General features: G+C 38.2%; 1 protein-coding gene across 1 annotated transcript in view; it reads left to right on the plus strand.

Moving 5' to 3' along the window:
- Positions 1–16,079, plus strand: part of NCKAP5 (NCK associated protein 5) — a 1,232,229-nt gene that overhangs the window by 1,049,295 nt on the left and 166,855 nt on the right. The window contains exon 15 of the mRNA XM_055122815.1: positions 1,620–1,698. Within this exon, the coding sequence (XP_054978790.1) occupies positions 1,620–1,698 (79 nt within the window). The remainder of the gene's footprint in view (positions 1–1,619; positions 1,699–16,079) is intronic.

Here is a 16,079-nt window from a genome sequence, read left to right on the forward strand (position 1 = left end):
ACCTTTTTGCATTATTGTGAAGGTATGAGATCATGGAGTTAAGTGCTTACAAAAGCATTTGCTGTGAAGAATTTGACAGTAATACTTTTGTAGTATTATTTATACTATTATAACTACCCCTGCTACCAGAATGGGAAGTAGGGAATCTGTACTTCAGTTACACTGTTGCCATTGATTATGTTTGAGAAAAAGAATGTCAGAATTCTCATTTGTGGGGGCAGGAGGAATAATACGAAGGTAGGTTGATTGCCTTGCATGAGGCCAAACCAGTTTCATTCCTCAGCATCCTATATGGTCCCCTGAGCATCACCAGGATTGATCCCTGAGCACAGCCAGATGTGGGCCAAAAATCAATAATAAAAGAGTTCTTGTTTTTAAAATACAGTGACCACTAGATTCTTTCTAGAGTTCAATTTACTACTACATTATTCAGTATTTGAACTGAAATATAAGTGAACAATTTTGACCTAAAAATATCTATATAAATCTGCAGTGCTCTTTTTTTCTAAGCATGCATAAAAGTCACCTTATGTTTTCATTATGGAACGAGACACAAGAACGTTTTCTTAGAGTTAAATTCTAGAGGATCAGGGAATTAAGTATTCTTATTTATATTAAAATAATTTGTGAAAGTCACCGACTCTAGGGGATTATATTTCTTTAGACTTTAATTTCTTGTAACAGCTCTATGTTTCTACCTCTAATAAGTCCCAATAAACATCTATTATTGGGGGGTGGGAGGGATACTGAGTTCATTAGTGGTGGAGAATGGACACTGGTGGAGGGATGGGTTCTCGAACATTGTATGAGGGAAACACAAGCACAAAAATGTGTAAATCTGTAACTGTACCCTCATGGTGATTCACTAATTAAAAAAAATTTTTAAAATCTATTATTGCCAAATTATTTTGGGTGTGGGCTGGAGTGATAGCACAGCGGTAGGGCGTTCATCTTTCAAGTGGCCAACTCATGTTCGATTTCTCCGCCCCTCTCGGAGAGCCCGGCAAGCTACTGAGAGTATCGCGCCCGCGCGGCAGAACCTGGCAAGCTACCTGTGGTGTATGCCAAAAACATTAACAATAAGTCTCACAATGAGAGATGTTACTGGTGCCCCCAGAACAAATCGAAGAGCAGTGGGATGACTGTGATGATGATGATGATGATGATTTTGGGTGTGGGGATGGGCTTCACCTGGAAGTAGTTAGGGGTTATTCCTGTCCCTGTACTTAGGAGTGAACCCCGGTGGTGCTTGGGAGACCACATGTGGTGCCATACAAATCTAGGTGAATAAGTCATATATTAAAATAAATAAATAAACCATGTATTAAACCTAGGTTAGCCTCACACAAAGCAAAAATCTTAATTCCTGAATGATCTCTCTAGTACTTTGTCAAATTCTAATGTTAGGTACTCTGTAAACCCAAGCTTTCAGTGCTGACATTATATTTCTGAAAATGTGATTGTTATTAGAACATGTAATAGATCCAAATGACAGTAATAGAATGTAATAAAGAATTGTGTATGCTTGCATACATATACTCACACAAAAATACACGGCTTGTTATGGGAGGTATTATATTCTGAATACTATCATTAATCTATTTAACATGTTCTTTCAGATCAAAGAAGCAAAGGAAAATTTGCAGGAGGATGAAGAAGACACAGCAGCAGATTCCTTATTTCAGAGCCACATTATAGGTAAAAATGCTTGTTTGGGTACTTCTTAAATTGGCATATTTTCCTCATGTTTCCCTTTTGCAAACTTGGAATCTGGAAGACCAAGTATCATGCCTGTTTCAGGATTATGTTTTAGTTGTTCTCATGTAACTTTATCTTTACATCAGAAACTGTCATGTAAGAGCTGGGTCATAGCAACATTTACAAAGAAAACTTAGGTGTTTACAGAGGAATAAAATTCAAACTGGCTGAGAAATGAATATTTGTTGATCCAAAATGAAAATGATACAGAATAGAAATAAATTCTCTCAGCAGATAAAATTGACTTTTAATTGATCTGCTTTCCATAATTGAGGAATCACCTTGCAGGGTCTCTGTTGGTTAGAAATGTAGAATAATGGCTTTCTTAATTTGAAAATTTTTAAAAAATCATATGTTTAAGTGAATATGATTTATACATAGGACCAAATCAGTTAAGTATATATGACTTTCCAAAATCTTCAACTCATTTTCTTCAACTTTTCTGTTAGAACCATGATTTTAGAGTCCTCCCTCTAAAGTAAATTTGACTTGTTGGCTATATACTAAAATTGCACATAACCTTGGATTAAAGAAACTCAGATATTCAATACAAAGTGACTGTCCTGATCTAAATTCAGTAGACATGAGGTAATGGTATGTAGAGGCATTCTGTGGGCATAATCCTTGATGGGAAATAACAGAACTTGAACTTCTCTGAGCCACCCTGAGGGAGAGAGAGGAAATGGCCAATGGGTAAAGAAATCTTGCCTACCCCCTTTATGCCCTTCAAAAAAGGCAGAAGGATCTAGGCAGACAAAACTTCACTTTCGCTCCTGTCTCTGGCAGAAATGCCAATCCACAGAAAGACTCCAAGTTTCTCTTTTCTACAAAACTATGTCGCATATCATCAACTAATGAGAAATGAAGATAGTACCAACTTTGTTCACCTCCAGGACCCTCCCCTAATGCATTACCGTAAAGACCTTCATAGTATTATTTTCTTCTTGTTGTTGTTGGTTGTGGTGGTGTTCTTTTAGCACCACATTAGTCCACTCAGGGTAATCTAGTCCCCACATCTGCCTGTAATTTTCTGAGTAGTATCTCTCCTTCATTCTTTTCAGTCAATTTATTCAGTGGGGATGATTGGAAATTTTATTAATAATTCCCTTTTCAATTTGTTCCCAGAGCCAGTTCATATCCCAGCACATGTTTGGACACATAGAAATAGTTATTCTGCACAGTCTCTGAAAATAGACATAAGTTAAGTAAGCATGGTGCTTATTTAACTTTGCACTGGAGACAAAGGCATGATGGAATAAGTTCTTCTAAACTCCTTTAGATATTTTAGACTGTATTGAATACCATGACACATTTTTTTGGTTTCTGGTACATCTATAATCACTACCTGGAGTTTCCAACTCTCAGCATTTCTCCACTTTTAACAATGAGTTGGTACAGCTTGTGGCTGATTTTCAAATATACCCAGAATTCTTCTAAAAACTCTATAGTATACCTTGAAGTTAAGTTTGTACCTCCACAACTTAATGAGATAACACATCATTATTGATATTTTCATTTGTAATTGGGAGTGCAAAAGTCTTAGCAAACAGCTCAATGGATAGTCTAAATTAAGATTATTATTCCAAAAGGGACATCTTTTATTATAGATGCCAAAGTAAAATGCTTAAATTGGTATCAGTTCTGCATAGTTAGCTAATATGCAAGTTAAATATTTTTAACAACCTTCAAACATGGCACCAAGTAAAACCCTGCTGAGTCACCATTTTCTATAATGAGGTGTTCTTGGGTCTGTAAAATAATATGTATAAAGTAAGAGGCTAAACTTTCCCAAATGCACTGAAATAATTCATGTATTCTATAATATAATAACAAATATTTAGAACTACACTACTCAACATAATGTCAGTAGCCACATGTGGCTATTTCATATTAATTATAATCACATAAAATTTAAACTTCATTGTCTCAATTGCACTAGTCACATCTGGAGTTTTAATGGACACATTTTCTATATGGTTCATGTGAAAACTTTTATCATCACACAAATTCTATTGTAAAGTGATGTCTTCTATTATTTTATGGGCATAAATTTGCATATTATTCTTACAGAACTGATTTTGTCTTCTGGTAATTATAGAATTATTCCTCCAAATGGTGCAAAATTATATTTAAATATCCCATTGGATGCTTGAGAGATAGTTGAGGGTTTAAGGTGATTGTCTTGTATTTAGGTGACTGTGATTCTATCCCTAGCAATGCATTGTCTTCTGAGCACTGTGAAAAATAACTGCTTAAGCAAAGGAACTAGCAAAAGGCCCTGAGCACTGCTAAGTATGGCTCAACATCCTTTTTTTTCCAAATATATGAAATAAAATATGCCATCGCCTGCAAGCAACAACAAGTTGACTATCCATTAGTAAAGACACGAAGTCCTTTAATCATCACATATCATTAAAATTCTAAAGGAAGATGAGCATGAGAGAGGTGTAGCAGCTCAAGAATATTATCAAAATCCCTGGAGTTTTGTTATATTTGCTGCCTCTCACTGCAAATTTATTCTCACCACTCTAGGCATCAGTATTCCCTCTACACTCAAGGTACAAAAATTATTTTTAAAATAATATTGGCATGAATTCACCAATCACAAAATTTACCTCATGCAAAATTTCCCATTGGTGGGAACCAGAGCATAAATACAATCCTGGCTACAAAGGTTGCTGAGAAAATCAGCATGTTCCTTGTTAGTCTCTAATAGAGTGGAGAATGTTGCATGGGTCAACCTGTTTTATTATTAACATCTGATAATTTTTAACACTTCATAATGTTTCATTGTTAATACCCAGTAATCCCAACATTCTTTATTTTGTCTAAACTAAGTATTGTCACATATTCTCAATATTTTGTATCCATAGAATATTTTTAGTCACAGTAACTGAGAAAATCTAAATATATTCTTTATTTTATTTTATTTTTTTGCTTTTTGGATCACACTCGGCAATGCACAGGGGTTACTCCTGGCTCTGCACTCAGGAATTACCCCTGGCGGTGCTCAGGGGACCATATGGGATGCTGGGAATCAAACCCGGGTCGGCCAGGTAGGGCGTTTGCCTTGCACTCAGCCAACCCGGGTTTGATTCCCAGCATCCCATATGGTCCCCTGAGCCCCGCCAGGGGTAATTCCTGAGTGCAGAGCCAGGAGTAACCCCTGTGCATTGCTGAGTGTGATCCAAAAAGCAAAAAAAAAAATTCTTTATTTTAATATCATCTACTGTTTTTAACAATGAAGAATGATCAGAAATTTTATGAATGTGTCATTGTGTTATTGTATGCTAATTTAATCAAAATGTTACAAGTTGATAACATGATGAGGTATTGTTAAATATCTTTGTATATGGAAATTCAAACTTCATGATTTAAGCTAAACAATATAACTCAATTTTTTAAGTTTCCCAAATAATTGTCAGACTCTTATATTAATAAGCAACAAGCAGATAACTGGCTTAAACCAAGTATCAGTCATTAATCATAACAACTATATTTCTAATTGTTCTTTCCTGATTTCATTATAAATTCACCCTATATATTTTACTATATATATATATAGGATTAAATGATCAGTAATAACTCAAATGACATTGTCTCATATTTAAAAACATCAGTTAGTAATAGCATCAAAGTAATCTTCTTAGTGGAGGAGAAAAAGGGATTGAAATTTGTAAATTTCTTTATAAAGAAGAAATGCCCTCTGAGGAGTTTGATGAAGGATCCGAGCAGAATTGCATTATAGTAAAGAAAACAATGATGCATGGTGGAACCCAAATAAGGGAATGATGATGTTATTTTCCCCACTCTAAGAATAATACAGAATAATGTGTCCAATAACCAACTGGGCAAATGTCCCAGGGCTCTGCAGTAGAATTAAATCTCTTTACCCCACACGGTTGACTGGGTGTTACTATCTTTACTCCAGTACTAAAGCGTCAGAGAGCATGAAAAGAAAAGAGGCTAGCTCTGTGAGTACAATGTTATCTCCTATGGTCCTCCTCTCTAGGGCTGCGGTTATAAGACCACACAGAGACCTCTTTGAGCAGTCCCTTCCCTGACCTGTGAGCGCCGTAACCTCCCAAAAGGGAACCCATTAACATGGGTAGCTGAAACCTGTTGTTAAGACCACACAGCACTCGGAGTGTCCTTGGATAGATGGAGTCCTAACTCCACGAGAATGGAAACCTGTATCCACTCTTCCTATTTACCCCCTGTTCAGATCTCCCTATAATTTGGAAGCAGAGACCTAGTTAAAGATTTAACTCAGACACAAAAGCAAGAGGAGAATGTGAGGAGCCACTTAGGCCCACATAGCAGGAATGACTGCCAACCTCAGCAGTTGGGGAATCAGTAGGGGAAAAGAAGGAAATAACTGAAACAGCAGACCCAAGAAAAGGCAGCCAATCCCGAGCCGGAGAGTCCATAACCGCCCGAGGTCCACCAATCAGGGAATAGGTCGGTTGACAGTTGAGATTCAGGGTTTAAAAGGGCATGGGAACGTTGGGGGCTTGCTCACTCTCTAGGGAGACTGCCCTGATCGATCAGTATCTGGACTCTGTGCTTGGCGCGAAATAAGCTCTGCTGAACTTTCGCATTTATCTTGCACTTTTTCCGTTTCTGCTGTTCTCCTACAAACAGGTCTATTCCAGCAGCTAACAGGTGATAAGTGAAGATAATAGGCGTTTGAAAAGTATTCCTTTTGATTTAGTTAGCTGGCAATAAACCACTTTACTTTCATCTTCACAGTGCATTTTTTTTCTTCTCTTTGTTCTCTCATAAAATTTAACTACCTAATCTGGTAAACTAGACAGACTAGTGGCAGTAATGGATTACAGTTACTATCTAGTATCCTATATTTGAATAGTAACAAGGACTGAAGAATAGAGGTACCTTTAGAGTATGTTATTACTCATTTTTAGCATGTAGAGCAATAAAATCAGGGAATACAAAACTGAAAATACCAAATAGTAGAAGGTTATGGGAAAAGATAGATGGATGAGAAGTGACATACGGGTGGTGTTGGGAGGTCCTGGGCACTTTGGAGTGAAGGTGCAGTAACTGTATATATCAAACATAAATATTAACACTATTGTAACCATCTTACCCAAAGTACAATTTTAACACATGGACATACATGGACACACACACACACACACACACACACACACACACACACACACACACACACACACACACACTTGGAACCTCCTGAGAGGTAAAATTTCAGCTATCTGGATCCTTAGATCACACATGTTTGAGCAGATTATGTGGTGGGTTTTACAAATGACTTATGTGAAGTGGGGAGAAAGGTGGCAGCCTAGAGACAGGAGTCCATAGTCTACTGCTGTTCTCCTTACCTGCCTCAGACCCAGGGGAAGTTTGGTAATAGTAAAAATCTTCTTTGAACCTCTTCAAGGTACAAAATGGGCAGCTGTGGATATCAGCCTGCCTGGACATGAATGTTATTTTTATTCCCTTCTATAATGATGGGCAAAAATGTTTGATTCAAGGAGTGTATTGCAAGTGGCTGTCTCTAGAAAGCTTTGCCTAGAATTGAGCCTCTACCCCCTTTTCTCTCCTTTCATGCCCAAATTAGACGTGTCATGGCAGTCTTAAAGGTGGTACTGCTTAGAGCTCCCTAGTCTGAAGATAAGGGGAGCTGGGGCAACCAGTGTCGTTGTGGGTTACTAAGAAGTTGGGATTATCAGGTTGGCAGAAACAGGAAATTAGAGCCCTTTGATGCAAGAGCTGTGACATGAGTCTCTGTGTTATCTACAGTTCCTCGTTTCTCCAATATTTTCAAGAATTAACACATTGAGTAATAAGTATTCTCAGATTCAGATTTATAAAATAGAAAAGTTTATTGACTATTAAGTAGAAGAAAAACTCCATAGTAGGGTAGGAACTTAGTACAGGATGAAATATGGCTCATTTGGAGGGGGGGATTTTATAGGAAAATGAAGCCTATATATTACGTACAAATGAAATATTTCCCATTAGTTTCTCAGAGATGTCTGATTTACTTAGGGTTCATCTCTGTTAAGGGTAACACCCTACATCTTGTATGTATTTAGGGCCTTTTATGGTAACTACTCAACCATTTCTCTGTATATTATCCCATTATCTCCATGTATCCTTTGAGTCCAAGAGCTGGGGCAGAATTTTGGTTTTGGAAAGTGTAAACTACCCACCCTCAAAGAGTGTACAGGAATCTGCAGTAATGTCCAAAATTTAGACTGTCTGCTAAAATGGAGCTGCAATTGAGCAAGAGGGAAAATGAGGCTTCATTTTTCATTTATTATAGATATTTTTGATGGTTAGAAGTTGGAGCCTTTCCTAAATGCCTGCTGCCAATTTTTTTTTTGAAGGTCAAGTCTTCTTTACCCGGAGGTCCATTTTCTGCCCCTACCATGAAGGCTGTATTCCAATTTACAAATTATTTAACCATATAGCTTCTAATCCATAGTAGTGATGCTCCCAGACTGGAGATGAGGCCATGGGATAAAGTAATATAGTAAATGGTGATCACTGCCAAGTAAACTATAGATCACATTCAATAATTTACGGCAGCTCTTTTACCCAGCAGTTGAGCACATGGATAAACCATTTTCAGAATGTATGTGGCTGTGGTTGTTTCCTGAGTCAGGAGACAAAGGGAAGGTATCCTAGATTTGAGTGAAATGCCTTGGTGACCTGAGAAAAAGAACCAGAAACAAGGAGCTTATCTTCTCTGAATGGAGACAACCTAACTTATTAAAGCCCTGATTCTACATTGTCTGCACTTATTATCCACATATGCATAAGTTTGAATTAACCAGAAGACAGTTTTTTATTTCAAGAATAAATTTCCATAACAATAGGATAAGGGTCAGTTAGAAGTGAAAGAAATCAGTCCTTCAAATTAGAATAGACATCCTTCTATCACAAATGACAATTCAATAGGAAATGTCCTGACTGACAGTCTCATCCTATTTTGTCTGTGTTTTAGATGGTTTCTATTTCCAGTGTCAGTTTCTATTTCCAATGCTGCTTTCACGGCCCATGAAAGCTTTGGAAAAATAATAATCCTGAAATAAACCCTAAATAAACATAATCCCTTTGTTTACCTTTTCATCAGTAAAAATCGAGAAGTGATGCAGAAGATTGTGGCTCATTCCTTTCTTAGATGAATGTATTTTTATTTGCTGTATCTTTATTTCCATTGACTTGGCCACTGGCATTGAATTACTGATGGTACCTCTAGATTCAGTATTGTGCAAGTGTTAGCCCATGACTGTTTCCCAAAAGATCACCAAGCAGCCAACTCTGATGCAAGTGCAAGAGGCTCATCTTTATTGACTAGCTCACCTGGCTTGAGCTAGGGCCTCTTCATCCAGCGCACTGACACAAGGCTTCCTCAGAGCTAGTGGCTCTGAGCCACAAAAGTACAGGATATTTATCTTCCAGTGGTACATAGCATAGGCTTTCCTTTGACCACAGTCTAGGGGACTTTCCAGTTACTTGTTCCTTGCTTTTTGGTGGAGGCTGAGGTTACACCCTTACTCACCCCACCGTTGCTATATCATTTCCGGGAAACTGCAGCCACATCATTTCAGGGAACCCATAACCTAAGTTTTAGGAAATCGAAACTTAGGCTTAGCCCTTTTCTAGTTTTTGTCGAGCCTGTCATGGCCCCGCCTCAGCTCCTCTATCTTTCACAAGCAGCTTCTTTCTTAACCCTAAAATAAAAATAAAGTAGATATTAGGGGACAGTCTTAGTGGGCTTTCCATTCCCTACCAAGCTTATAGCCTCGTTAAAAACAAAGGCCCCACTGCCATTTAAGAAAACCACAGAAAAATAATTTTGGCGGTTTGCTGGGAAAGAGAGTTTTAATTTCATTATGTTATGCCTAGTTTCAGATTGGCATATTCAGAACAGCCACTTCTTTCAACTTTTACAGATAAAACTTTAGTATCTTTTGGGGGGAAAATTGATCTTGGATTAGTTTGCCACCGTAGCCTGCGGGAGATATGGAGGCAAGAGAAGTGTTAGCCTCGTTAAAGTAAGCGCTACCTGCCTGCTTCCTGCCCCGCCCCAGTCTGCCTGGTATTGTGGGTGACTCAGAAGAGAGCTGACAGCCTTGAGAGGGGAGTCTAATGCTTTTCCCACTCTACTCACCTTTGCCACTGCATATGACCCCACAAGCACTGTCCAGAGGAATTCCTGAGCACAGAAACAGGTCTAAACCCTGAGTACTGTGAAGTGTGACCCAAGTCCTTTCTTTCAAGCCCCCAAAACTATAAATTTGAATATATATAATAAAAAACTGAAATACACAAAGGTATGCTTAAATATATTTTTCTCATCTACACCTCTAATTTATTAAATAAATTGGATTTACGTTAAATAAACTCAGCTAGTTATTTTCTTCAAGCATGAAAAGAATAGATATTTCTTACTCTGAAAAAAAGTTAGTTAAAATATGATTTTTTGATAATTATTTTTTAATTGAATCACCATGAGACACACAGTTACAAAGTTGTTTGTGACTGGGTTTCAGTCATACAATGTTCCAACACCTGTCCCCTTCACCAGAATAAATTGTCCACCACCAATGTCCCCAATTTCCCTTCTATACTCCCATCCCCACCTCTTTCTCTCTCTCTCTCTCTCTCTCTCTCTCTCTCTCTCTCTCTCTCTCTCTCTCTCTCTCTCTCTCTCTCTCTCTCTCTCTCTCTCTCCAGAGAAAACATTTATGTGGACATCAAAACTGAAGTAAATTTTTTATTTAAGAAATATAGGAACAGAGCTGGAACAATAGCACAGCGGGTAGGGCATTTGCATTGCACATGGTTGACTCAGGTTCCATTCTCAGCATCCTGTATGGTCCCCTGAGATCCACCAGGAGTAATTCCTGAGTGCAGAGCCAGTAGTAACCCCTGTGCAAAGCCATGTGTGACCCAAAAAGCCAAAAAAAAAAAAAAAAGAAATATAAGAAGGCAGAGAGAGAGGATAACATGTTCGAAAGAAAATAGAGAAGTGGTTTCTTCAGACGGGAAAGAGCACAGTGAAGTAAAATAAGGACTCCTCACTCCCAAACTGACATTCAGATGACTCCAGAGAGGGGATGTGTGCCATATGCATTTGCAAACTGGTTTTATACATTTTATTTTTTCTCAAACTGCCCCCACTTGGAACTTTCTATGTAGATAATAGTGTTGTCAAAGGAAAAGAATTTGAAGTTTTAGTGGTCTTTTACATTCTTATTGTTGGACTTTGTTCTTTTGAAATATCTCTTTTTCTGAGATATTAGAATTAGAATCTTATCAACTTCAGTTCCTCCTTCTACCAAGGTACTCTGAATAACATGCTTTTAGGAACTCACATAGTAAATTAAGATTATGACTTGGTCTTATTCATTATTATTATTTCCCAAACTTTATTACCAGCCCCCTACCACTACTATCTACATTATCTACCTTCCTGTTTCAATACCATCACACTTATGGATAAATATATAATTGGTCAGACAAAATATAGAGATTCAAATAAATACTTGATGGGAAATAATGCATCTCAAAAAATCTCAATAATATTTTCTCTACAACTCATATATAGAGAGCAATAGGGCTACCTCTACTATAGCAGCCAGTCAGTCATAATTTCTTATAATTATCTGTCTTCTTTTAAAACTCTTACTAGTTTTCCCATTGAGAAAATATGAAAACTTTAAATATAGGACATATTCACATTAAAAATAAAATTAAAGCATTACTCAGAGTTGCTCAGACTTTACATATTTTTGAGTGATAAGCCATTTGAGTTAAATGTCATATTTTGAATAGTGTACTGACATATTTCGACTTTATTATAGAAAGCATGAGCTATTAAAAATTAAAAACTGTGAGTGGGAAGTACAAATGTCCTCAATAATAAACTTTATAGATAATTTTTGGTTGATTATAGCAGACTGGCACCAAACTGAAAACTTAGACAATTCTCTGGTTAATGAATAGATGAAAGCAAATTTGCATTCTTCTGGGATCTCATATTAATACCAGAATGGTATTTCTATATGTCCTAACCAAATGAGATCAAAGAGCATTTCTATAGTAAAAATTGTACAATAAGTTTTTCATTAGGGCTGACTTGAATTCACCTTTTTATAAGTGTATGACCAATCCCAAGGGAAAACTGTGCATTTCCACAGCCTAAAATATAAACTTTACCTGTCATGAAGGATAGATCCATATATATATTAATAATGGAGACATTATTATTCTGTGGGTCTTTCTAATCAAGGACTAAGAGGAGTGATACTGGTTTTTATTCACTGGGAATCTACCACGTGACAGCCCTGGAAATGGTGTATTTCATGTCATCCTACTTGTTTTTCATCCTTTGTGGCTGGTTCTCTGGTGTTGCCATTTACTGAATCATTCCTCTTGTGAGTATTTTCCTCTTCCAGAGATCATCATGAGATAAACATATCTGCATTTGGGAGCATACTGAATTCTAGCCTATGACTCAATTCATCTGTTTCATTTTCCACATAGATCAAGAATTAGAGTTATAGAGCTGAAAGTATGAATTTTTACTCTAGTGCCGTATTTGTTCCTGTAGCCTTTTTCAGGAAGCTAAGTTCTATTTAGTGCAACCAATCTATGCTGAGAGTCTTCTACAAATCACAAACTGTCTTAAATGCTGGTGAATGTCAAGTGAATAAGACACGCTCACTATCAAATGAACGCCAGTCTAGTAGAAGAAACAGAGAAACAAAGGGTACAACGTGACCACAGATAAGAAAAGTAGCTCTGCATACATAAGAGTGGGTTGAAGGTAGGGAATATTAGTTTCCATTTATGAGGTTAAAACAACAGTAAAGAGACTATAGTATTCAGGTTTGAGAGCATTTGCCATTTGAGAGTATACAGGCATTTGCTTTGCACCCCAGTCAACACCACTTCAGTCCCTGCTACTGCATACCATCTCTGAGCACTTCTAGGAGTGATTCCTGAGCCTTGTAAGAATAAACCTTGAGCATAGCTGTGTAAAACACAAAAATAAAAAGAAAGGTGCGGGCGAGGGAAGGGACTGAGCCAAGATGGTTGGTCTCACTCGCAGTTTATTCCAATCTCATCTCCATTCTCCTCTGATTCTCCTCCTGCTTCTTTCTCCCCCATCCTACTTCTTTCTCTCTCTCTCTGCCTCTCTCCCGGCTCTCGGTCTCTCTCTCTCTCTCGATCTGTGGATCTGGCCCCCAACCCACTCTTACAGCCTAGTTAAATCTCCACAGCATGAGGGGGTTGGGGCATACACATAGGTGTGGTCAGCAATAGGGTAAGGTTCCTTTCCCTCAGGGGATGCTTCTCCTAGGACTTAATTCTCTTTCAGGAGGAGGATCCACCCAAGGGCGGAGTCCCATGAATGTATTTCTCTTCTCCTCAGCCAGCAAACATATAAGAATTCATAATATTAATCATTTTGTATGGGCACAATAAGAGATGCATTAAAGCTTATAGAATTGCTCTCCTGGGGCCATCTCAATCTCAGACTACAGTGCTCAGGCCAGAACAGTCTTTCCTATCCCTAGCAGGGTCCTAGTCTCATCATTACTTTTGGATCATGACAGCATTTGTCTATGATCAAACTCTTAACTTATAGTTAAGAATTAGGCACTTTGGCCAGGCCCATCTCGATGCCAGGGTAGCATATAACTCACCGCTTTCCCTGGATCCTTCCTGTCCCTCGTCGGGACCCTGCTTTTGGGGTGCTAGGAACTGAGGGCAACTGAGGCTTAAGTGGAGAAAGCAGATGCCCAGGAGGGAATAATATTCGAGGCCAATTAAGTCCCAAGTTATAAAAACATAATATTGTCTTCTTGTGTCTATACAAAAAAGACATAGCTTTAAAGTAAATTATTCAAAAGGCATAAAGAGGAGAGAAAGGCAATGTTATAATATTCAGTGTCCTAGGAAGTTCTGACCTTACCAATTAACAGAGTTTGATTAGAGGAAGAACAGATAAACTGGTAGAAGTGGTTACAGATAAACAAAGGAATGGGAGTGACTGGGGAGCACTTTGATGGGTGTGACTGATAAACCTAAGCTCCTAGTGGCAAGGGGGAAAGGACAAACCAATGATATCCAACACATAGCCATATGTGGCCCAACAACCACCCTCCCCTATACTTGGGGGATGTCCAGGACTGTGACTAGCAATGCTGGGAGGACCATGTGGAGCCAGGGTTTGCAATATGACTGGCCTCACATGGGCATGGGACCTAGTTCTTACACTGTCTTCTCCAGCTCCTCTATGGAGGTTGTAAAAAACCAACGTAATCTGTAAAGTGACTGATCACTGGGATGCCACAATTTAAATCACAAAATGAGATTTTTCTCTCCATAACTTCATAATAATTAAATATAATAACTACCATACTTACTCCTCATCATAGGTATGCTGTGATAAATGATTATAAGTTCACAGAAGGAGGTGGAAAGTTAGAAATATTAAAGTCAAGGAGATCTCTGTTCCCAAAAATTTCTTCTGAAAGTTTTCAGAATATTTCTGGATTTTGTACCCATTGGAAACAGCTTTAGATGAAATTCACAAGTCACTTGTATTAACCAGGTTTCTGGAGCAGGCTCCACTCTGTGTCACTGGCTGGTAGCCATGTGCATTCCTCGGGTCCGCTTTAGAAAAGACCCCAAGAAGCATAGCATGAGTCTCGTTCATTTTCCTACCAGGGAACTCAGATGCACAAGAAAAAAGGTATCACATTCAGGAAGAGTAAATGTCACTTTCTAATGATTAGGGGGCTGAACTTCAAGGGGCAAGGGTTAATATGAAACCCTGGTGGTGGTGGTGGTGTAGTGTGTATGTGTGTGTGTATGTGTGTGTGTGTGTGTGTGTGTGTGTGTGTTAACTCAGGTGCTGCTATTTACAGAAAAAACTAAAAAGTTTTTTCCAGAACATATGACGGGCTAAATAAACTTTGGTATATCTACACAATGGAATACTATACAGCTGTTAGAAAAGATAAAGTCATGAAATTTGCTTATAGATGGATCCACATGGAAAGTATTATGTTAAGCGAAATGAGTCAGAAAGAGAGGGACCAACATAGAAAGATTGTACTCATTTGTGGAATATAAGGTAATAGAATGAGAGACTAATACCCAAGATTATTAAAGATAAGTACTGGGAAGATTACTCCACAACTTAGAATCCGGCTTCACATACTGGGGGAAAAGGCAGTTCAGTTAGAGAAGGGATCAACAAGTGATGCTAGGAGGTGCTAGGAGGATCCACTCAGGATAGGAGATGCACCCTGAAAGCAGACTATAGACCGAACATGATGGCCACTCAATACCTCTATTACAAACCACAACACCCAAAAGGAGAGAGAGAGAGAGAGAGAGAGAGAGAGAGAGAGAGAAAGAGAGAGAGAGCACAAAAGGGAATGCCCTGCCACAGAGATGGGGTGGGGTGGGGGGAACGGAGTGGGAGTGGTGGGAGGGATGGGACCGATGCTGGGACCATTGATGGTGGAAAATGGGCACTGGTGGAGGGATGGGCGCTCGACCATTGAATTACTGAAATGCAAGCATGTAAGTTTGTAGGTCTGTAACTGTACCTCATGGTGATTTACTAAAAAAACAAAACCAAACAAACAACAAAAAAAAAAAACTCAGGAGCTGGAAGGGGAAGAGCACAGTGAACAGATAATGGTGGACACCTTCAATCATTCCCATGCCACCACACCCCTGCCACATTTTCTCAGTAAAATTGAAACACTGAGAAACCTGCCTTAAAGTACAAGGTTGGCTATTCTGAATCAACTATATAGAAACCAATTTTCATAATTGTTTTTCATTTTAATTAAAAGAAATTAATAAAAAGTAAGTGTAAGAATGTGCTTGTAATTTTTAAAGGTGGATGTTATGTAAGGATTTTAAGACAAAATCAAATAGCAGAATACCTCAGTCCCAGAGCTAGAAAGCTTTCTAGTATGAGAGAAAATTCTGAAAGTAAGACTATAACATATATAGTATACTAATAGCTGATCTTTATTAAAAGTGTTCTGTATCTGGAGCACCTACCAAAGTGTTTATAGATATTGTCTTCTTTTATCCTTATATTAGCCCTGTGAGTTAGGTACCAGGGTCACCCTTTAGAACAAAGATCACAGAAGTTCTGAAAGGCTGTGTACCTTGCTAAGTAACATAATTTGTATGTGGTGAAGCAAACATTCACTCTCAGCTTAGGGCTAAGAAAATCCCATTTTCTACCAAAGGATACTTAGCAAAGTAATTTCTAAACAGTATATATC

This window comes from Sorex araneus, chromosome X, assembly GCF_027595985.1.
Source record: "Sorex araneus isolate mSorAra2 chromosome X, mSorAra2.pri, whole genome shotgun sequence".
NCBI lineage: Eukaryota > Metazoa > Chordata > Mammalia > Eulipotyphla > Soricidae > Sorex > Sorex araneus.